The 24,589-nt window shown below is 45.8% G+C and overlaps 1 protein-coding gene across 1 annotated transcript in view; it reads left to right on the top strand.

Moving 5' to 3' along the window:
* Positions 1 to 372: 372 nt before the first annotated feature.
* Positions 373 to 24,589, top strand: part of LOC310870273 (integrator complex subunit 3-like) — a gene marked incomplete at its 5' end in the record, with an annotated part of 29,003 nt that continues 4,786 nt past the window's right edge. Inside the window, 12 exons of the mRNA XM_083781432.1 lie at positions 373 to 513; positions 2,003 to 2,099; positions 4,404 to 4,521; positions 5,473 to 5,527; positions 5,790 to 5,893; positions 6,821 to 6,985; positions 8,541 to 8,694; positions 12,811 to 12,879; positions 13,146 to 13,221; positions 14,127 to 14,240; positions 15,107 to 15,239; positions 15,465 to 15,565. Coding sequence (XP_083637558.1) covers positions 373 to 513; positions 2,003 to 2,099; positions 4,404 to 4,521; positions 5,473 to 5,527; positions 5,790 to 5,893; positions 6,821 to 6,985; positions 8,541 to 8,694; positions 12,811 to 12,879; positions 13,146 to 13,221; positions 14,127 to 14,240; positions 15,107 to 15,239; positions 15,465 to 15,565 — 1,327 coding nt within the window. The remainder of the gene's footprint in view (positions 514 to 2,002; positions 2,100 to 4,403; positions 4,522 to 5,472; positions 5,528 to 5,789; positions 5,894 to 6,820; positions 6,986 to 8,540; positions 8,695 to 12,810; positions 12,880 to 13,145; positions 13,222 to 14,126; positions 14,241 to 15,106; positions 15,240 to 15,464; positions 15,566 to 24,589) is intronic.

The following is a 24,589-nucleotide window of genomic DNA, read 5'->3' on the forward strand; positions in this document are numbered from 1 at the left end:
TGCAAAAATCGTGAGATAAAAATGTATATAAAAAACAAATAAACTGGTGAATTTGGGAGAGAGATATGTGTCAAATATATGCAGATGTGTAGGCAAGACGGGAGTAAATTTAGTTGAACTGGAACATACAAGTGAGGTGAGGAAAAGGATATTTTGTAGGTACACAAGGATATTCATCACCAGGCCACCATGACACAGCCAGCTCCATCCTGTGTCTGTCTCTGTTCCACTTGCATCCATTCCATTGAGCTCCTCCCTTCACTCCGTCTCTCCCTCACCCTCGCCTCTACAGCTCGTATGAAAAAGCGGCACAAGCATCCACGAAAGACCAAATGGAGCAATGGCATTATACAGAAAGGCGTGAAGACGAAGATGAAACCACCCAACCACCCTTCCTCCTCCAGAGGGGAGGAAGAGAGGGGAGAGACCCCAACCAGAGTAACAGGACCCATTCTAGAAAATGGCTGCCATGGTGACTCACTGGATGAGAGCTCCACCTCTCCATCGGGGAGCGTAAACTGGGGTGGCGAGGGAGAGCAATCCACTCATGCCCCAGCTGTGAATGGGTTACACCTAGACCTGGCCCCCTGGGATGAGCCAGAGCTCTATGAGGTCCCTGGGGTTCAAAATGGCATTCACGTCACTAGCCAGAACCATCCGCTGGTGAATGGGAACCACCGGCTGGAGCCATTGAACTCTACGCACCGTATTCCCCCTCAGCGAGCCCGTTTTACGAGGGGGAACGGGGAACTCTTGAGTGAAATGGGTCTGTATATCCTATTCATGCGGGATGCTTTTATGCAAAGCTCCTTCACAGCTTGAATGCAATACGTACTGGGGTTGTACCAGTGGGATTTGATCCCACAGCTACTAATGGTACTAATAATACCCCTGGTGGTATTAGTGCTATGCTTTTACCACTGACCTAGGCTACACCTGCAGGACCATGTATGTAACCTGCTGCTGGCTGCTGCAGCTCCTAAGCAACGGTGATCAACAAAGAAAGCTGACCCTGCCTCTCTCTCTCTCTCTCGCTCTCTCTGCTTTCTATGCAGCATATAAATGGATAGTGCGGTTAACATTGTGTTGCCACTGCTGTTGTGCAAGCCTCTACAAGCAAAGACTCCAAGCCATGAATGCTTTTTGTATTCATGCACGTTTTGGTTCTGAGCCAAGTTACAGGCTTTTGCTAAATACTCTACTCACCACATGGGAAGTTGGGAACATAATGACAAAAACTTTCTACCTTCACAGCTCTGATATGTATTTGAGAGAATTGTGTTAAGCTGTACGTTGACTCAAGGACATTTCTTTTATGTCCTTTAGTCATGTTTCACGCAGTGTATCTAGTCTAAAGTGTAGAAGATCCAGTCTGAATGTGTGTATTAAGTCACACAGAGTAATTTTTTATATTTGAAAAAGTGTCAAAAAAATAGACCTTAACCCCCATGAGAGCTATGATAGGGATGCTAGGGATGCTAGGATTAGTAGGGATGTTAGGATTCAAGTGGTTAATTGTTTCTCCCTCTGAAATGCACAATACTAACACTAGCTGCTATAATATCATAGTATATATTCTATACATTTCCTCCCAAACTTTGTACAGTATTTGTGGTATCCAACTCAGCCATAGCCATCTACTGTTGGCTAATGGCTTACCAGGCAATATTAATTTGCTTTAACTCCTTTACCTCCTTGCCACCCCCTTAGAGTATCGTACGCAGGAAACGCACAGAACCTTGGACACCCGGCTCAATGAGATGCCAGCACCTCTGGTAGTCGACCATGACAAACTCAGGGTGAGCAGAGTGTGTTAGTATGATAGTGTGTTTTGAAGAGAGGGTGTGTGTGCGTGCATGCGTGCGTATACGTGTATGCGTGCATGCATGCATGCATGCGCACAGATCTGGGGTTACGTTATAATAATTGTATATTATTTTTCATAGATCGTAGTGCAGACTATGGCTAACGGCTGTCATTGTCTTTTTTCATCCCTTGCCAGAACCTACATAGGAGAGTTGTGTTGAAGACAGAGGGCATGAATGTGTGCCAGTTGGAGAAACTGTACACTTTGCTGGCACAGTGCATCTACAGGCAACGTAAGAATTACAACAAGGCCAGACTCATACAGGTGGGCTCCGTTTAAAGGGAAAATATATCGTACCCTTTACAATTGCTGTGAGATTTCGGGCTACATGCTCTTCATCAGACTACTAATTAAGGCCCAAACCGCACTAATGATTCACCATGCAACTCTTGCAACCAAACGGTTGCGAGTAGTTGCATGTAGTTGCATGAAACAATTATCATCAATGGCAGTTGCAAGGAGTTGCATTCATGCATTGATGTGAGATGTCCTTAAAACTGTTTTGTTGCAAGGAGTTGCATTGGTGCGGTTTATGTCAGGCCACGTGACCTGCCTGACCGGGTGTGGAACTGTGGATGTGCATGTTGTTCTATTCTTTTCAACAAAAGTTAAACTCATACAGGTACAATACTAAAAGTGGTTATTTAAGTTAATTACTTACATGCTGGTGATTAGAGAGGTTGTCCTGTAAATTAATTTATGGCCACGGTTGACCCTCCCTAGTAGGACACTTGCACTCCTAATTGTTCCATAACAATATGAATTTCAGCTAAATCCCTGAAACTGGATTTTTGTAGCAAATTATGTTCCTTCCTGCCCTGATGATGACCTGAGGTCGAAACATGTTGGCTTTTTAACTAATATAGCCTGTTCTCCTCTTTAAAATTTGAGTGCTCGGATCGTCAATGTTAATTTTGTGCCACCTATTATAAATTAGACTGACTTCCTTTGTCATTTTTGCATTTAATTTATGATTTTCCTCTCTCTAGGAAATGAAGAGAGAAATCGACAAATTTTTCTGATGTCCAATGTATTATTGCCATTTATATTTTGCAATAGTCTTGTGACTCTTGTCCTAAAATTTCCTAATATATGGAAATGTATGGTTGTGTGTATTTGTTAGTATATTAGTTATTTATTTTTTAGCTTATTTATAGATTTCTTTGCTTATTATTATTTTAGTGATTTGATGCACTGATCGTTTGGTACAATTTTGTTGTACATGTTACAATGACAATAAATCTTATTCTGAAATACTTTTTATTAGTACTAACTACTTTTTATGTTTATTATTTGACTATGCCATATCCATGTTATGTGCTCACTTGATTATTTGTGTGTGCTCTATTCTCCTGAAAAGTGGATGTACATACTGTATGTATTAAGACTTTTATACTCATGATATAGGCTGACAGTTATTCTCTTATTTGTAGTGCTTGGCTGGCTCACATATCTGAAAACAACTTGTCGCTTCACTCGCTTGTTGTATGAATTATTATACAACTGTTTTTGAAAATATTATGAATTTCAATGCTACACTGGCATCCTGTTTTATTGTTTCTATGTGTACTGTGGAGTCTCGCCACGGTACCGCCAGAGTGATAAGTACGTTCCCATGGTAACAAGCCAAACACCTACGTCACAGACGCGGAAGACAGCTAGACCCGCCTGCGGACGTGTCATAGAGGCTGTCTACTATCCTTCTAGCTGTTTCCGGACCTGAGCAGACAGTCACGGCCATTTTCCGCTGTCTGCCGGCGTCTTTTCCGGGTTTTTAGACAGCTGGTGGATGGAAAAGAAGATCCACCCACGTCCCACGCATGCTGGGGCAAGCGTTTCCGGGAATCAGGCCCTAGCCACACTGTCGATGAGACTGAGTCATGTTCATTACTCATTGCTGTGCTGCCCTACGGAACTCGCCTATCGGCTCGTTCCTGCAGCAACGCAGGCATGCGTTAATGACCGTAAAGAACACCCTCTCGGCCTAGGCCGTGGCTCAGCGGTCCAGGCACCTTGGCTGGTAATCCAGTCTGGCAGTGTGCCGCGGGTTCGACTCCCGATCCCGACGGCCTTTACTGCATGTCTTCCCCCCCCATCTCTCTCCCCATGTCCTGTCAGCCTACTGTCTGTCCCTCCATAAAAAATGTAAAATAAAGGCAAAAGTCACAAAGAAAAACATTAAAAAAAAAAGTACACCCTCGTGTAATAATGCTAAGTATACATGATTTGAACATTTGGGAAAACAATGAGACAATTTAACATTGAGGTGTCCAGTCTTCTGGTTACCTTTTATGATGATATTAATTTGTCTGGTCAAGAGCAGGGTCTTTACAAGAAGGACGTTGTTTTGTAACAAAGTTGTCACTTTGTTAATCACAAAGGGATTTATCTTTCTTCTTTTAACAACATATTTGAGACAATGTCTTTCCTTAACAAAAAAAATCTAAATTGAAATGAAAAAAAAAAAAAGTTTTCAGAGAAAATAACAGCATAATAACAATGATAGTGTTGTTGTTTTTTTGTTGTATTCCTGCAGGGAAAAAGCGAGAGTTTAGGTTCCACCCAATCAATCAATTGAATCAATCAATCACACCTTACTTGGACCAATTAGATGACACGATGAAAGAGAAAGTGCTCCAGTTGCAGAAAACTAGGTTTTTATTATTAACTCATTCACGTACTCCTATGGGCTCCTGTCAGCAGGGAGTGTTGGGCTCTGTGTCCTCCCGGTGGGGGCTCCTCACTGGTAGCCTGGCGTGGCCACTGGCCAGACTAATATCACTGCGTGGATACAACGTCACAGCAAAAAAAAAAGTCTTACTTTGAATTAGGGATGTCCCGATACACTTTTTTTGCTTCCGATCCCGATACCTCAATTTCTGTGTTAGCCGATACCGATACCAGTGTCGTGATTTCATGTTGTGTTTATAGCTATCTAGCTATACTGTATATCTCATGTTGTGTTTATAGCTATCTAGCTATATATCTCATGTTGTGTTTATAGCAGACTCCTCACTCAAATGTGCACATGCAGTTTGTGGCAACTCCAAAGCAAACTCCACATGTCCCAACATTTTATTTACCTGCCATAGTGTCAACCCCATTACCCCTGTGTCGGATCTGTGGTTAGACTGGCATATTCACCGATACCGATATGACCCGATATGACAAATAAGGGCCGATCCGATTTTTCCGGATACCGATACAGTATCGGGACATCTCTACTTTGAATAGTGTGCTCTGATTGATCACCCACAACTCTGGGGTGAGAGAAATATAATTCAAACTGAGGAGTGCCAGACCCAATCTCCAAAGGGATTGTTTTTTTCCTGTGGTAAATTGTGTCTGGTTTCCAGGCTACCTCACTGGGAAGCGAGTCGGTAGGATACAACAGCAGTGACAACAACACACATGTGTGTGGGGAGAAGTTAATTGGCATGACGACCACATTTGGAAGAAAAATTGATTAAAGAAAATTGCGTGATTGCTAATAACTGTTTCTCGTTGACAGCGCGCTGTCGCCGTTGCTATAAAATAATAGCAAAATGGTTGAAACCATTTTGTGAAATAACGATTAAAAGAACTACTGTTGTTCTAATCCTCAGTGATTCAGAGATGCAGTGTGTGGCGATGCAGGAGATTGTGGATCTCATCCTGGAGGTGAGTTGGATGTTCTGTATTATTATTATTATTATTATTGTTATGCCATTCTACTGTCTTCTACCGTTCTACTCTGACTATTGTGTCCTGTGTTGTAATGTGATGTTAGCATGTCTTTTACTATGTTTAGGAGGACTTTGAGACAGAGCAGATGTTCACTGTCTTAATGTGTGTTTATGGGTTTTACTATGTTTAGGAGGACTTTGAGACGGAGCAGATGTCCACTGTGTTAATGTGTGTTTGTGTGTTTTACTATGTTTAGGAGGACTTTGAGACGGAACAGATGTCCACTCTGGCCTCGTGTTTGGCCGAACTCTTTAAGAATCACTTCAGAGGAGATGTTCTGCCTGACGACATCACGGAAGAGTAATTATTAATATTACATAATTCATATTATTTATTATCCTATACCTGCTGACGTCACAGAAGAGTATGTTATGATTAATAATAAGGCCTGGGGAGAATTGTAGCCTTGTTACTGAATAAACACTCTAGTAGTCTAGATGGCAATGATTACTATGAGCATATATAGAGCTATAACAACATGACTTACCCTACCTCTAAGACATATAAAACAAGTCTGGTATGTTACTCTTTGTGCATATTGAGGGAGCAAACGCAAGCTCACACGCTCGTATGGTTTTAATTCTTCTGGCAAGTAAGGAAAGGAAAGGTACTATGTTTACCCAGGGTAACTGGACTAAGCTCAAGAACTTGTTTACAGCCAGGCCCTGCTCATAGAACATTTCATGGTAGAGGTTCAATGCCTTGTCCAAGGGCACTTCAGCTGCCTCTAAGTCAACATGATCTTCATGACCTGTACTTGAGACTCTTATAGCGCACGCGTTAGAGAGCTCGTAGGTCTGCCATTTTTGTCACACGCGATACCGACATGAGACAGAGTAGGATACTGTCAACCTCTATATCTCTAGCCCGGTGAAACCACTCCCCCTGCTGGACAACATAGGCATTCTGCCAGAAGGGTGAGTCTGGCATCTCTCGGGCAGAGACGATGCACTCCGAACCAATTCTGTCCGGAGCGATATGCGGCCGTATGCGGCCGCTAGAGACGGGATCAACGCGAGACTTATGATATATTGAAGCGCTGCCACAGCACGTAAATGTAAACTCAACCTAACTAGACTACAACTCAAAATTATTATAGAGATATCAGATTTTTTGTGTTCATATATCTGATCTACTGTAAGAATTCAGTCTGATTCTCATTTCTGTGTGTGTGTGTGTGTGTGTGTGTGTGTGTGTGTGTGTGTGTGTGTGCGTGCGTGCGCGTAGGTCTCTGGAGGAGTCTGTGTGTAAGCCGGTGTGTTTGGTGTTCAGGAACCTGTGCACGATGCAGGAGGACAACGCTGGCTTCTCCGTCCTGTTGGACATGTTGGCTGAGCTGTACCAGAAACAACCCAAGATAGGATACCATCTACTGTACTACCTCAAAGCTAGGTAACTACCCAAGATAGGACACCATCTACTGTACTACCTCAAAGCTAGGTAACAACCCAAGATAGGACACCATCTACTGTACTACCTCAAAGCTAGGTAACTACCCAAGATAGGACACCATCTGCTGTATTACCTCAAAGCTAGGTAACTACCCAAGATAGGACACCATCTGCTGTACTACCTCAAAGCTAGGTAACTACCCAAGATAGGATACCATCTGCTGTACTACCTCAAAGCTAGGTAACTACCCAAGATAGGACACCATCTGCTGTACTACCTCAAAGCTAGGTAACTACCCAAGATAGGACACCATCTACTGTACTACCTTAAAGCTAGGTAACTACCCAAGATAGGACACCATCTGCTGTACTACCTTAAAGCTAGGTAACTACCCAAGATAGGACACCATCTACTGTACTACCTTAAAGCTAGGTAACTACCCAAGATAGGACACCATCTGCTGTACTACCTTAAAGCTAGGTAACTACCCAACAATTTACAATTTAGGCATTTAGCAGACGCTCTTAATCCAGAGCGACGTACATTAAGCAAGAACAACAGCATGGGAATACATCACATAAAAGCATTTATCATGAAACATGCGTAAGCTAAGAAAGTAACAGTGGAATATCTATATAATGAAACTTAGTATACATACACTATACATATAAACTATACATATTTACTACTATGCTGTATATGTACATATGTACTATGGCGTGCTATGACTATATACAATGCAATTATAGTGCTGTCTACATAACATGCTATAAGTCTGTGTCAAATGCTATCTAAGTCAACAGAAATGCTATCTAAGGGGTTAGGGTAAGTGCTATGGGCCATGATGGAGTCTGAAAAGGTGGGTTTTCAGGCTACGGCGGAAGATTGGGAGTGATGCTGCAGTTCTGACTGCAATGGGAAGTGCATTCCACAGTTTTGGAGCCAGAAGGGAGAAGAGTTTGGGACGTGTGGAGCGTTGTCCCGGCGTTTTTAGTGAGGGTACTTCCAAGATAGGATACCATCTGCTGTACTACCTTAAAGCTAGGTAACAACCCAAGATAGGACACCATCTGCTGTACTACCTTAAAGCTAGGTAACTACCCAAGATAGGACACCATCTGCTGTACTACCTTAAAGCTAACAGTGGCGGACCGTACTGAAATTAACCGGGCCTTCTAGACCGTCCAGAACGGTCGCGGAACTCGTGTCCGTCACGCCTCGCGTCACGCTCCATATATGGCCAGTACAGAATTAATGTATATACGTCAGTATATATGGATAAGAGACAAAGCATAGCCACATTTGTAGATATATTTACAGCAATGTGTGCAATCGTTAGTTAACCCATTCTGGACGGGAACCCATTTTGGTGTTAGCATCATGTCGTGCTTTAGCTATTGAAAAATAGCAGATCTACAAACTCATAGCGCGCCACTCGGTGGCGCGCTACGAGCTTGTAGGTCTGCTATTTTTGAAAACTCAGGATTTAGAAGACATTTTTAGAATCTGATGTGTGTGTGTGTGCGTGTGTGTGTGTGTATGTACGTGCGAGCAGTAAAGCAGCGGTAGGTAAGATGAGCCTGTACGAGTCCTTTGCTCAGGCCACGGCGCTTGGAGATCTACACACCTGTCTGATGATGGACATGAAGGCCTGTCAGGAAGACGATGTCCGGCTGCTGTGTTACCTCACCCCTTCTATATACTCTGAGGTACGCGCACGCACACACACACTGCTGTGCTACCTCACCCCTTCTATATACTCTGAGGTACGCGCACGCACACACACACTGCTGTGTTACCTCACCCCTTCTATATACTCTGAGGTACGCGCACGCACACACACACTGCTGTGTTACCTCACCCCTTCTATATACTCTGAGGTACGCGCACGCACACACACACTGCTGTGCTACCTCACCCCTTCTATATACTCTGAGGTACGCGCACGCACACACACACTGCTGTGTTACCTCACCCCTTCTATATACTCTGAGGTACGCGCACGCACACACACACTGCTGTGTTACCTCACCCCTTCTATATACTCTGAGGTACGCGCACGCACACACACACTGCTGTGCTACCTCACCCCTTCTATATATTCTGAGGTACGCGCACGCACACACACACTGCTGTGCTACCTCACCCCTTCTATATACTCTGAGGTACGCGCACGCACACACACACTGCTGTGCTACCTCACCCCTTCTATATACTCTGAGGTACGCGCACGCACACACACACTGCTGTGTTACCTCACCCCTTCTATATACTCTGAGGTACGCGCACGCACACACACACTGCTGTGTTACCTCACCCCTTCTATATACTCTGAGGTAGGTGCACGCACACACACACTGCTGTGCTACCTCACCCCTTCTATATACTCTGAGGTACGCGCACGCACACACACACTGCTGTGCTACCTCACCCCTTCTATATACTCTGAGGTACGCGCACGCACACACACACTGCTGTGCTACCTCACCCCTTCTATATACTCTGAGGTAGGTGCACGCACACACACACTGCTGTGCTACCTCACCCCTTCTATATACTCTGAGGTAGGTGCACGCACACACACACACACACACACACACACACACACACACTGCTGTGGTTAGATAAACACACCGCTGAGGTCCAGTGCATGTGTTGTTTTAATGGTTGAATAATGGTTAGATAAACACAGTGCTGAGGTCCAGTGCATGTGTTGTTTTAATGGTTGAATAATGGTTAGATAAACACAGTGCTGAGGTCCAGTGCATGTCTTGTTTTAATGGTTGAATAATGGTTAGATAAACACACTGCTGAGGTCCAGTGCATGTCTTGTTTTAATGGTTGAATAATGGTTAGATAAACACAGTGCTGAGGTCCAGTGCATGTCTTGTTTTAATGGTTGAATAATGGTTAGATAAACACACCGCTGAGGTCCAGTGCATGTCTTGTTTTAATGGTTGAATAATGGTTAGATAAACACACTGCTGAGGTCCAGTGCATGTCTTGTTTTAATGGTTGAATAATGGTTAGATAAACACAGTGCTGAGGTCCAGTGCATGTGTTGTTTTAATGGTTGAATAATGGTTAGATAAACACAGTGCTGAGGTCCAGTGCATGTGTTGTTTTACTGGTTGAATAATGGTTAGATAAACACAGTGCTGAGGTCCAGTGCATGTGTTGTTTTAATGGTTGAATAATGGTTAGATAAACACAGTGCTGAGGTCCAGTGCATGTGTTGTTTTAATGGTTGAATAATGGTTAGATAAACACAGTGCTGAGGTCCAGTGCATGTCTTGTTTTAATGGTTGAATAATGGTTAGATAAACACAGTGCTGAGGTCCAGTGCATGTCTTGTTTTAATGGTTGAATAATGGTTAGATAAACACAGTGCTGAGGTCCAGTGCATGTGTTGTTTTAATGGTTGAATAATGGTTAGATAAACACAGTGCTGAGGTCCAGTGCATGTGTTGTTTTACTGGTTGAATAATGGTTAGATAAACACAGTGCTGAGGTCCAGTGCATGTGTTGTTTTAATGGTTGAATAATGGTTAGATAAACACAGTGCTGAGGTCCAGTGCATGTCTTGTTTTAATGGTTGAATAATGGTTAGATAAACACAGTGCTGAGGTCCAGTGCATGTGTTGTTTTACTGGTTGAATAATGGTTAGATAAACACAGTGCTGAGGTCCAGTGCATGTGTTGTTTTAATGGTTGAATAATGGTTAGATAAACACAGTGCTGAGGTCCAGTGCATGTCTTGTTTTAATGGTTGAATAATGGTTAGATAAACACAGTGCTGAGGTCCAGTGCATGTGTTGTTTTACTGGTTGAATAATGGTTAGATAAACACAGTGCTGAGGTCCAGTGCATGTGTTGTTTTAATGGTTGAATAATGGTTAGATAAACACAGTGCTGAGGTCCAGTGCATGTCTTGTTTTAATGGTTGAATAATGGTTAGATAAACACACTGCTGAGGTCCAGTGCATGTGTTGTTTTAATGGTTGAATAATGGTTAGATAAACACAGTGCTGAGGTCCAGTGCATGTGTTGTTTTAATGGTTGAATAATGGTTAGATAAACACAGTGCTGAGGTCCAGTGCATGTCTTGTTTTAATGGTTGAATAATGGTTAGATAAACACAGTGCTGAGGTCCAGTGCATGTGTTGTTTTAATGGTTGAATAATGGTTAGATAAACACAGTGCTGAGGTCCAGTGCATGTGTTGTTTTACTGGTTGAATAATGGTTAGATAAACACAGTGCTGAGGTCCAGTGCATGTGTTGTTTTAATGGTTGAATAATGGTTAGATAAACACAGTGCTGAGGTCCAGTGCATGTCTTGTTTTAATGGTTGAATAATGGTTAGATAAACACACCGCTGAGGTCCAGTGCATGTCTTGTTTTAATGGTTGAATAATGGTTAGATAAACACACCGCTGAGGTCCAGTGCATGTGTTGTTTTAATGGTTGAATAATGGTTAGATAAACACACTGCTGAGGTCCAGTGCATGTGTTGTTTTAATGGTTGAATAATGGTTAGATAAACACAGTGCTGAGGTCCAGTGCATGTCTTGTTTTAATGGTTGAATAATGGTTAGATAAACACACCGCTGAGGTCCAGTGCATGTGTTGTTTTAATGGTTGAATAATGGTTAGATAAACACAGTGCTGAGGTCCAGTGCATGTGTTGTTTTAATGGTTGAATAATGGTTAGATAAACACACTGCTGAGGTCCAGTGCATGTGTTGTTTTAATGGTTGAATAATGGTTAGATAAACACACTGCTGAGGTCCAGTGCATGTGTTGTTTTAATGGTTGAATAATGGTTAGATAAACACAGTGCTGAGGTCCAGTGCATGTGTTGTTTTAATGGTTGAATAATGGTTAGATAAACACAGTGCTGAGGTCCAGTGCATGTCTTGTTTTAATGGTTGAATAATGGTTAGATAAACACAGTGCTGAGGTCCAGTGCATGTGTTGTTTTAATGGTTGAATAATGGTTAGATAAACACAGTGCTGAGGTCCAGTGCATGTGTTGTTTTACTGGTTGAATAATGGTTAGATAAACACAGTGCTGAGGTCCAGTGCATGTGTTGTTTTAATGGTTGAATAATGGTTAGATAAACACAGTGCTGAGGTCCAGTGCATGTGTTGTTTTAATGGTTGAATAATGGTTAGATAAACACACTGCTGAGGTCCAGTGCATGTGTTGTTTTAATGGTTGAATAATGGTTAGATAAACACAGTGCTGAGGTCCAGTGCATGTCTTGTTTTAATGGTTGAATAATGGTTAGATAAACACACCGCTGAGGTCCAGTGCATGTGTTGTTTTAATGGTTGAATAATGGTTAGATAAACACACTGCTGAGGTCCAGTGCATGTGTTGTTTTAATGGTTGAATAATGGTTAGATAAACACAGTGCTGAGGTCCAGTGCATGTGTTGTTTTAATGGTTGAATAATGGTTAGATAAACACACTGCTGAGGTCCAGTGCATGTGTTGTTTTAATGGTTGAATAATGGTTAGATAAACACAGTGCTGAGGTCCAGTGCATGTCTTGTTTTAATGGTTGAATAATGGTTAGATAAACACACCGCTGAGGTCCAGTGCATGTCTTGTTTTAATGGTTGAATAATGGTTAGATAAACACACCGCTGAGGTCCAGTGCATGTGTTGTTTTAATGGTTGAATAATGGTTAGATAAACACAGTGCTGAGGTCCAGTGCATGTGTTGTTTTAATGGTTGAATAATGGTTAGATAAACACACTGCTGAGGTCCAGTGCATGTGTTGTTTTTAAAATGTTTTTCTCTTGTTTGTGCCTCTAGTTTCCTGATGAGACGTTACGAAGTGGAGAACTACTCAACATGATAGTAGCTGTTATCGACTCTACACAGGTAACTGGATGCTCAACAACACAATAGTAATTAATTACTTTATCCTTATTAACTACTTTCATTTAATGTACCGGTATGTATTTATACAGTATGTGGACTTTGTGGTGGACGCAAGAAGCACTTGAGCTTAGTTTTGTTTACATTTTGTTTTATTAAAACAACTCTTTCTTTCTTTCTTTCTTTCTTTCTTTCTTTCTTTCTTTCTTTCTTTCTTTCTTTCTTTCTTTCTTTCTTTCTTTCTTTCTTTCTTTCTTTCTTTCTTTCAGCTTCAGGAATTAATGTGTCATGTGATGATGGGGAACCTGGTGATGTTCAGAAAAGATTCAGTCCTCAACATACTGAGTTAGTGGCACGCGCACACGCACACACACACACACACACACACACACACACACAGGGAGTGTGGACGCTGTTCGTGTTACTTCATAATTTTGTTTTCTTGGTGTTGATGTCATCTCTGTACAAACAACTGTACTGTATGTTGCTTTTTTTTTAAAGTTTGAATATCATGTGAATATCCTCCGTTTATAATGGAGGTCTATGGATGGAATAGGTGTACTCTCTCTGTCTCTGTCTCTGTTTGCATAATCAAATGGCGTGTCGCTTCATATTCAGGCCAATTAAGTTTGTGCTTTTTACCTGATCTCCACATATCAAATGAAGTTATAATAATAATAATTAATTGCATTTTTATGGCGCTTTTCTATGCACTATGTGCCTACTCAAAGCGCTTACAATGGTTCATTCATTCATACATTGGGAGGTGAAGCGGCGAACAGTCGACGCCAGCGTCCTCACTTCCCACCCCCAATCCAACCCTGAGTGCTGAGTGTCAAGCAGGGAGGCACTGGGTCCCATTTTTAGAGTCTTTGGTATGACCCGGCCGGGGATCGAACCCCCGACCTCCCAGTCTCAGGGCGGACACTCTAACCACAAGGACACTGAGCTGGTATAACAGTCATCGCGTAGATGCCTGTTATAACAACATTGAAGCAAACCGATTCATATCATTTACCGAAGACTGAAAAAGTGAGTCAACTTATAGATAGTTAAATTAAACAAACAAGGAAAATAAACAAAAGGAATGGAAGGAGGTGTGAATAAGTCAGTCATGTATGAACCTGTGCTGTGTGCGCTGCAGCACAGTTATCACCAACCACATTAATAATTAGTGTGTAAGGTTTTCACAGGTTTTTTTAATGATGACATTGTCAATAAAATGATAACATTTTTGTCTTCGTTTCCAGTCCAATCTTTAGACTGGGAAACGTTTGAACAATACAGCACCTGGCAACTGTTCTTGGCCCACAGCATTCCACTGGAAACCATTATACCCATTCTACAACACCTCAAATATAAAGGTACAGTGTACAAGCATTATAGGATGTGACCTGAACTTTATACTATAATGCAAATATAGTATGTTTTATCAATCATGAATGAATGCCTTATTCTGGACTAAATCTTATGACAGTGTTGCACAAAGGTAGTGAAAATAAACAAGCTCACAGGCTGCTAGTTTAATTGTAGTAGTGGTCTTAATATAATAATGATACTAGAATACTGAAGTCTGTTCTGTGACTCTAATGTAAGTCTGAGAGTGTACAAATGTAACAGGTCCATTTGACATCAGTGTTACAAAGCTTCAACTGACAGTGGAAAAAGTACAAACGTATCCAAAGAGTAAGACTACGCCTACGAATCACTACAATTCTCAGCCTTAACAATTAGGCTAGCTAAAGATTACATACAGATACATACAAATCTAACATGAATGTAAACTGAACATTTGCTCACAAAACAGAAAGAAAACTGTGTTTACGCAATGTTCCGTTCTTTATTTATTGGCAGTTGAATATAGCTTGTTTTCCCAAAAAAGGCATCATTGGCAATTTGTCAATGAGTTAGAGGGAGTAAGGCTTTTATTTCCTGGGATTGGTTAGAGACAGACGTATCAACTTTGACGTGTGTGTGGCCATATTTGTAGATATATTTACAGCAACGAGTACAATAGTCAGTTAATACAAATGGTTTGAAATAAACAGAATTGTCATTCTCATTCCTTCAGATTTGTAAGAAATGTGTGTTTTTTTAATGCATTTTATCTTTAAGTTCTGCTTGTGTGTGTGTGTGTGTGTATGTATGTGTGTGCGCATACGTGTGTGTGTGTGTGTGTGTGTGTGTGCGTGTGTGCGTGCGTGCGTGCATGCGTGCGTGCACACTCCAGGCCCACGGAGGACATGGTGCGCATTCACCACCAGCCTGCTGAGGCACTGGGCCACCAAGCACGACGACCTGCTGTCGGAGCACATCAAAGCACAGCTCATCAAGAACAACAACCAGCCGCGCAAGAGACAGAGGTACTGTACTGTCTGTCCTTCTGTCTGTCTGTCTGTCTCTCTGTCTGTCTGTCTGTCTGTCTGTTTTTAGTTGAGTTTACTTTACTTTGATTGACTTTTATGGTGTGTGTGTGTGTGTGTGTGTGTGTGTGTGTGTGTGTGTGTGTGTGTGTGCGCGTGCGTGCGTTCTGTCCGTGTGTGTGTGTGCGTGTGTGTCTGTGCGTGCGTGTGCGGGTGTGTGCGTAGTCTTCGTAGCTCCAGCAGTAAACTGGCTCAGCTGACCTTGGAACAGATCTTGGAACATCTAGACAACCTGCGGCTGAGTCTGAGCAACACCAAAAACAACTGTATGTACTACAAACTACACAACCAAATACAACTGTATGCACTACAAACTACACAACCAAATTCAACTGTATGCACTACAAACTACACAACCAAATACAACTGTATGCACTACAAACTACACAACCAAATACAACTGTATGCACTACAAACTACACAACCAAATACAACTGTATGTATTCTGCCCTTGCTATACGTTGGTATACATTTGGTATGGCTTGGCAGACAGCTAACAAGTTCCCAATAAAGATCCAAAAGGCAGTGACTTGGTGTAGGTTCTTTAGTGAAGAATAAATTGTAAAACTGCAATACAGAAAGAATAGAGAACACAACATTGTGTCAAATACTGTAAAATAATAAACCAAACATAGTAATTTGTATGCATCCTACAAGAAAAGAACATGTTGTACTCACTGTACTAAATGCAATCAACATTTTAGAAATATCAAGAGCCAATATATGCTAAAAGAGCCATAAGTTTAACAAATAAAACACACAAACTTACAGACTTATCCTGTCCAAGGCCTGATAGAAAGGTTAACTTAACATAGCAGTGAGAGCTCTTCACTGTGTGCTGGCTTGAACTGAACTGACTCTGACCAAACTAATCACCTCATAACTACCCTTGTGAAGCTACCAGGTGAGGAGAATTACTAATTAAGCAAAAGAACATTGGTCCCCATTAGACATAGGGCCTACTAGGTAAAAGGTGAACTACCTAGAAAAGTAAACAGCACACTCCCCGCATGGTATAATTGGTTATACCACTATACAGTCTCTTTTTGAAGAAGAACAACTTCTGACACAGGTCTAGAGTACACCTTGGGAGTACCTTGTCGGATGACCTTCACGTCGACTTTCCTCACTTTCTTTTCGTGACCGGGATCAGCCTTGACGAAGAGTCCTGTAGGCCACCCACCCCCTGTCACCCGAGAGTCCCCCAACAGCATGACATCTCAAACTTGCAGATTGGGCTTTTCGGCCTGCCATTTCCTCCTAGGCTGTAGAGTGTCCAGGTATTCCTGCTTCCAGAAGCTATCGGAGAGGACCTTGACTCTACTAGGACTAGAGCAGTTGAACTTCTTATTAACATGAATGGTGGTAGGGCAATTGCTTAGTGGTGGGTTGAAGACTTCCTCATTCTCCCCGCCTTGATCTTCCTCAGTTGATAGGCGCTCCGTTAAGAATCTTTCTTCCCTAGCTTGTTGTTTGACCGTAGCTTCTCCATCGTTGTCCATTGTTAGCTGGTGCACTGATGAAGAGGTAAGAATGGGATGTTTTGCAACATGGTGTGAATATTTACAATAGCCTGATTCAGACTTTTGTTCCTCTGCTTCATACTGCTGCTGCTGCTCTTCATCCTGTCGCTGCTGAAGCACTTCGTCCTGGCGACGCTGCTGCTGAAGCACTTCGTCCTGGCGACGCTGCTGCTGAAGCACTTCGTCCTGGCGACGCTGCTGCTGAAGCACTTCGTCCTGCTGCTGCTGAAGCACTTCGTCCTGGCGACACTGAAGCACTTCGTCCTGGCGACGCTGAAGCACTTCGTCCTGGCGACGCTGCTGCTGAAGCACTTCGTCCTGGCGACGCTGCTGCTGAAGCACTTCGTCCTGGCGACGCTGCTGCTGAAGCACTTCGTCCTGGCGACGCTGCTGCTGAAGCACTTCGTCCTGCTGACGCTGCTGCTGAAGCGCTTCATCCTGCTGACGCTGCTGCTGAAGCGCTTCGTCCTGCTGCTGCTGAAGCACTTCGTCCTGGCGACGCTGAAGCACTTCGTCCTGGCGACGCTGAAGCACTTCGTCCTGGCGACGCTGAAGCACTTCGTCCTGGCGACGCTGCTGCTGAAGCACTTCGTCCTGGCGACGCTGCTGCTGAAGCACTTTGTCCTGGCGACGCTGCTGCTGAAGCACTTCGTCCTGCTGCTGCTGAAGCACTTCGTCCTGGCGACGCTGCTGCTGAAGCACTTCGTCCTGGTGACGCTGAAGCACTTCGTCCTGGCGACGCTGCTGCTGAAGCACTTCGTCCTGGCGACGCTGAAGCACTTCGTCCTGCTGACGCTGCTGCTGAAGCACTTCGTCTTGGCGACGCTGAAGCACTTCGTCCTGGCGACGCTGAAGCACTTCGTCCTGGCGACACTGAAGCACTTCGTCCTGGCGACGCTGCTGCTGAAGCACTTCGTCCTGGGACACTGAAGCACTTCGTCCTGGCGACGCTGCTGCTGAAGCACTTCGTCCTGGCGACACTGAAGCACTTCGTCCTGGCGACGCTGCTGCTGAAGCACTTCGTCCTGGCGACGCTGAAGCACTTCGTCCTGCTGACGCTGCTGCTGAAGCACTTCGTCTTGGCGACGCTGAAGCACTTCGTCCTGGCGACGCTGAAGCACTTCGTCCTGGCGACGCTGCTGCTGAAGCACTTCGTCCTGGCGACACTGAAGCACTTCGTCCTGGCGACGCTGCTGCTGAAGCACTTCGTCCTGGCGACGCTGAAGCACTTCGTCCTGCTGACGCTGCTGCTGAAGCACTTCGTCTTGGCGACGCTGAAGCACTTCGTCCTGGCGACGCTGAAGCACTTCGTCCTGGCGACGCTGCTGCTGAAGCACTTCGTCCTGGCGACACTGAAGCACTTCGTCCTGGCGACGCTGCTGCTGAAGCACTTCGTCCTGGCGACGCTGAAGCACTTCGTCCTGCTGACGCTGCTGCTGAAGCACTTCGTCTTGGCGACGCTGAAGCACTTCGTCCTGGCGACGCTGAAGCACTTCGTCCTGGCGACGCTGCTGCTGAAGCACTTCGTCCTGCTGCTGCTGAAGCACTTCGTCCTGGCGACGCTGCTGCTGAAGCACTTCGTCCTGCTGACGCTGCTGCTGAAGCACTTCGTCCTGGCGACGCTGAAGCACTTCGTCCTGGCGACGCTGCTGCTGAAGCACTTCATCTTCTAGAACACATGATTGCAGTGCGTCTGCTTCAGCTGATGCAATTTCTGCAGCTTCCTCTGATTTTAGCAACAGCAGATTAGCTTGTAGATCAGCTTGTTGTTTTAATATTGCTGCTTCCTTGTGTGCATAGGCTAGTTTGACAAGTGCAGCTTGTGCTTTAGCACATGCTTTTACTGCAGCAGTACTGATTGGTTTTGAGCTCTTCATCACCTTTTGAATGTGACATGATGAAGAAAATAAACTGCAGTGTTGAGCCATGTCTTTCTGTGAAGCCCGCTGTGCTTAAAGTCTTTTTACTATTCTGCCCTTGCTATACGTTGGTATACATTTGGTATGGCTTGGCAGACAGCTAACAAGTTCCCAATAAAGATCCAAAAGGCAGTGACTTGGTGTAGGTTCTTTAGTGAAGAATAAATTGTAAAACTGCAATACAGAAAGAATAGAGAACACAACATTGTGTCAAATACTGTAAAATAATAAACCAAACATAGTAATTTGTATGCATCCTACAAGAAAAGAACATGTTGTACTCACTGTACTAAATGCAATCAACATTTTAGAAATATCAAGAGCCAATATATGCTAAAAGAGCCATAAGTTTAACAAATAAAACACACAAACTTACAGACTTATCCTGTCCAAGGCCTGATAGAAAGGTTAACTTAACATAGCAGTGAGAGCTCTTCACTGTGTGCTGGCTTGAACTGAACTGACTCTGACCAAACTAATCACCTCATAACTACCCTTGTGAAGCTACCAGGTGAGGAGAATTACTAATTAAGCAAAAGAACATTGGTCCCCATTAGACATAGGGCCTACTAGGTAAAAGGTGAACTACCTAGAAAAGTAAACAGCACACTCCCCGCATGGTATAATTGGTTATACCACTATACAGTCTCTTTTTGAAGAAGAACAACTTCTGACACAGGTCTAGAGTACACCTTGGGAGTACCTTGTCGGATGACCTTCACGTCGACTTTCCTCACTTTCTTTTTGTGACCGGGATCAGCCTTGACGAAGAGTCCTGTAGGCCACCCACCCCCTGTCACCCGAGAGTCCCCCAACAGCATGACATCTCAAACTTGCAGATTGGGCTTTTCGGCCTGCCATTTCCTCCTAGGCTGTAGAGTGTCCAGGTATTCCTGCTTCCAGAAGCTATCGGAGAGGACCTTGACTCTACTAGGACTAGAGCAGTTGAACTTCTTATTAACATGAATGGTGGTAGGGCAATTGCTTAGTGGTGGGTTGAAGACTTCCTCATTCTCCCCGCCTTGATCTTCCTCAGTTGATAGGCGCTCCGTTAAGAATCTTTCTTCCCTAGCTTGTTGTTTGACCGTAGCTTCTCCATCGTTGTCCATTGTTAGCTGGTGCACTGATGAAGAGGTAAGAATGGGATGTTTTGCAACATGGTGTGAATATTTACAATAGCCTGATTCAGACTTTTGTTCCTCTGCTTCATACTGCTGCTGCTGCTCTTCATCCTGTCGCTGCTGAAGCACTTCGTCCTGGCGACGCTGCTGCTGAAGCACTTCGTCCTGGCGACGCTGCTGCTGAAGCACTTCGTCCTGGCGACGCTGCTGCTGAAGCACTTCGTCCTGCTGCTGCTGAAGCACTTCGTCCTGGCGACACTGAAGCACTTCGTCCTGGCGACGCTGAAGCACTTCGTCCTGGCGACGCTGCTGCTGAAGCACTTCGTCCTGGCGACGCTGCTGCTGAAGCACTTCGTCCTGGCGACGCTGCTGCTGAAGCACTTCGTCCTGGCGACGCTGCTGCTGAAGCACTTCGTCCTGCTGCTGCTGAAGCACTTCGTCCTGGCGACGCTGCTGCTGAAGCACTTCGTCCTGCTGACGCTGCTGCTGAAGCGCTTCGTCCTGCTGACGCTGCTGCTGAAGCGCTTCGTCCTGCTGCTGCTGAAGCACTTCGTCCTGGCGACGCTGAAGCACTTCGTCCTGGCGACGCTGAAGCACTTCGTCCTGGCGACGCTGCTGCTGAAGCACTTCGTCCTGGCGACGCTGCTGCTGAAGCACTTCGTCCTGGCGACGCTGCTGCTGAAGCACTTCGTCCTGCTGCTGCTGAAGCACTTCGTCCTGGCGACGCTGCTGCTGAAGCACTTCGTCCTGGCGACGGTGAAGCACTTCGTCCTGGCGACGCTGCTGCTGAAGCACTTCGTCCTGGCGACGCTGAAGCACTTCGTCCTGCTGACGCTGCTGCTGAAGCACTTCGTCCTGGCGACGCTGAAGCACTTCGTCCTGGCGACGCTGAAGCACTTCGTCCTGGCGACACTGAAGCACTTCGTCCTGGCGACGCTGCTGCTGAAGCACTTCGTCCTGGGACACTGAAGCACTTCGTCCTGGCGACGCTGCTGCTGAAGCACTTCGTCCTGGCGACACTGAAGCACTTCGTCCTGGCGACGCTGCTGCTGAAGCACTTCGTCCTGGCGACGCTGAAGCACTTCGTCCTGCTGACGCTGCTGCTGAAGCACTTCGTCTTGGCGACGCTGAAGCACTTCGTCCTGGCGACGCTGAAGCACTTCGTCCTGGCGACGCTGCTGCTGAAGCACTTCGTCCTGGCGACACTGAAGCACTTCGTCCTGGCGACGCTGCTGCTGAAGCACTTCGTCCTGGCGACGCTGAAGCACTTCGTCCTGCTGACGCTGCTGCTGAAGCACTTCGTCTTGGCGACGCTGAAGCACTTCGTCCTGGCGACGCTGAAGCACTTCGTCCTGGCGACGCTGCTGCTGAAGCACTTCGTCCTGGCGACACTGAAGCACTTCGTCCTGGCGACGCTGCTGCTGAAGCACTTCGTCCTGGCGACGCTGAAGCACTTCGTCCTGCTGACGCTGCTGCTGAAGCACTTCGTCTTGGCGACGCTGAAGCACTTCGTCCTGGCGACGCTGAAGCACTTCGTCCTGGCGACGCTGCTGCTGAAGCACTTCGTCCTGCTGCTGCTGAAGCACTTCGTCCTGGCGACGCTGCTGCTGAAGCACTTCGTCCTGCTGACGCTGCTGCTGAAGCACTTCGTCCTGGCGACGCTGAAGCACTTCGTCCTGGCGACGCTGCTGCTGAAGCACTTCATCTTCTAGAACACATGATTGCAGTGCGTCTGCTTCAGCTGATGCAATTTCTGCAGCTTCCTCTGATTTTAGCAACAGCAGATTAGCTTGTAGATCAGCTTGTTGTTTTAATATTGCTGCTTCCTTGTGTGCATAGGCTAGTTTGACAAGTGCAGCTTGTGCTTTAGCACATGCTTTTACTGCAGCAGTACTGATTGGTTTTGAGCTCTTCATCACCTTTTGAATGTGACATGATGAAGAAAATAAACTGCAGTGTTGAGCCATGTCTTTCTGTGAAGCCCGCTGTGCTTAAAGTCTTTTTACTATTCTGCCCTTGCTATACGTTGGTATACATTTGGTATGGCTTGGCAGACAGCTAACAAGTTCCCAATAAAGATCCAAAAGGCAGTGACTTGGTGTAGGTTCTTTAGTGAAGAATAAATTGTAAAACTGCAATACAGAAAGAATAGAGAACACAACATTGTGTCAAATACTGTAAAATAATAAACCAAACATAGTAATTTGTATGCATCCTACAAGAAAAGAACATGTTGTACTCACTGTACTAAATGCAATCAACATTTTAGAAATATCAAGAGCCAATATATGCTAAAAGAGCCATAAGTTTAACAAATAAAACACACAAACTTACAGACTTATCCTGTCCAAGGCCTGATAGAAAGGTTAACTTAACATAGCAGTGAGAGCTCTTCACTGTGTGCTGGCTTGAACTGAACTGACTCTGACCAAACTAATCACCTCATAACTACCCTTGTGAAGCTACCAGGTGAGGAGAATTACTAATTAAGCAAAAGAACATTGGTCCCCATTAGACATAGGGCCTACTAGGTAAAAGGTGAACTACCTAGAAAAGTAAACAGCACACTCCCCGCATGGTATAATTGGTTATACCACTATACAGTCTCTTTTTGAAGAAGAACAACTTCTGACACAGGTCTAGAGTACACCTTGGGAGTACCTTGTCGGATGACCTTCACGTCGACTTTCCTCACTTTCTTTTTGTGACCGGGATCAGCCTTGACGAAGAGTCCTGTAGGCCACCCACCCCCTGTCACCCGAGAGTCCCCCAACAGCATGACATCTCAAACTTGCAGATTGGGCTTTTCGGCCTGCCATTTCCTCCTAGGCTGTAGAGTGTCCAGGTATTCCTGCTTCCAGAAGCTATCGGAGAGGACCTTGACTCTACTAGGACTAGAGCAGTTGAACTTCTTATTAACATGAATGGTGGTAGGGCAATTGCTTAGTGGTGGGTTGAAGACTTCCTCATTCTCCCCGCCTTGATCTTCCTCAGTTGATAGGCGCTCCGTTAAGAATCTTTCTTCCCTAGCTTGTTGTTTGACCGTAGCTTCTCCATCGTTGTCCATTGTTAGCTGGTGCACTGATGAAGAGGTAAGAATGGGATGTTTTGCAACATGGTGTGAATATTTACAATAGCCTGATTCAGACTTTTGTTCCTCTGCTTCATACTGCTGCTGCTGCTCTTCATCCTGTCGCTGCTGAAGCACTTCGTCCTGGCGACGCTGCTGCTGAAGCACTTCGTCCTGGCGACGCTGCTGCTGAAGCACTTCGTCCTGGCGACGCTGCTGCTGAAGCACTTCGTCCTGCTGCTGCTGAAGCACTTCGTCCTGGCGACACTGAAGCACTTCGTCCTGGCGACGCTGAAGCACTTCGTCCTGGCGACGCTGCTGCTGAAGCACTTCGTCCTGGCGACGCTGCTGCTGAAGCACTTCGTCCTGGCGACGCTGCTGCTGAAGCACTTCGTCCTGGCGACGCTGCTGCTGAAGCACTTCGTCCTGCTGCTGCTGAAGCACTTCGTCCTGGCGACGCTGCTGCTGAAGCACTTCGTCCTGCTGACGCTGCTGCTGAAGCGCTTCGTCCTGCTGACGCTGCTGCTGAAGCGCTTCGTCCTGCTGCTGCTGAAGCACTTCGTCCTGGCGACGCTGAAGCACTTCGTCCTGGCGACGCTGAAGCACTTCGTCCTGGCGACGCTGCTGCTGAAGCACTTCGTCCTGGCGACGCTGCTGCTGAAGCACTTCGTCCTGGCGACGCTGCTGCTGAAGCACTTCGTCCTGCTGCTGCTGAAGCACTTCGTCCTGGCGACGCTGCTGCTGAAGCACTTCGTCCTGGCGACGGTGAAGCACTTCGTCCTGGCGACGCTGCTGCTGAAGCACTTCGTCCTGGCGACGCTGAAGCACTTCGTCCTGCTGACGCTGCTGCTGAAGCACTTCGTCCTGGCGACGCTGAAGCACTTCGTCCTGGCGACGCTGAAGCACTTCGTCCTGGCGACACTGAAGCACTTCGTCCTGGCGACGCTGCTGCTGAAGCACTTCGTCCTGGGACACTGAAGCACTTCGTCCTGGCGACGCTGCTGCTGAAGCACTTCGTCCTGGCGACACTGAAGCACTTCGTCCTGGCGACGCTGCTGCTGAAGCACTTCGTCCTGGCGACGCTGAAGCACTTCGTCCTGCTGACGCTGCTGCTGAAGCACTTCGTCTTGGCGACGCTGAAGCACTTCGTCCTGGCGACGCTGAAGCACTTCGTCCTGGCGACGCTGCTGCTGAAGCACTTCGTCCTGGCGACACTGAAGCACTTCGTCCTGGCGACGCTGCTGCTGAAGCACTTCGTCCTGGCGACGCTGAAGCACTTCGTCCTGCTGACGCTGCTGCTGAAGCACTTCGTCTTGGCGACGCTGAAGCACTTCGTCCTGGCGACGCTGAAGCACTTCGTCCTGGCGACGCTGCTGCTGAAGCACTTCGTCCTGGCGACACTGAAGCACTTCGTCCTGGCGACGCTGCTGCTGAAGCACTTCGTCCTGGCGACGCTGAAGCACTTCGTCCTGCTGACGCTGCTGCTGAAGCACTTCGTCTTGGCGACGCTGAAGCACTTCGTCCTGGCGACGCTGAAGCACTTCGTCCTGGCGACGCTGCTGCTGAAGCACTTCGTCCTGCTGCTGCTGAAGCACTTCGTCCTGGCGACGCTGCTGCTGAAGCACTTCGTCCTGCTGACGCTGCTGCTGAAGCACTT

Source organism: Protomyctophum parallelum, assembly GCF_964188405.1.
Source record: "Protomyctophum parallelum genome assembly, chromosome: 1".
NCBI lineage: Eukaryota > Metazoa > Chordata > Actinopteri > Myctophiformes > Myctophidae > Protomyctophum > Protomyctophum parallelum.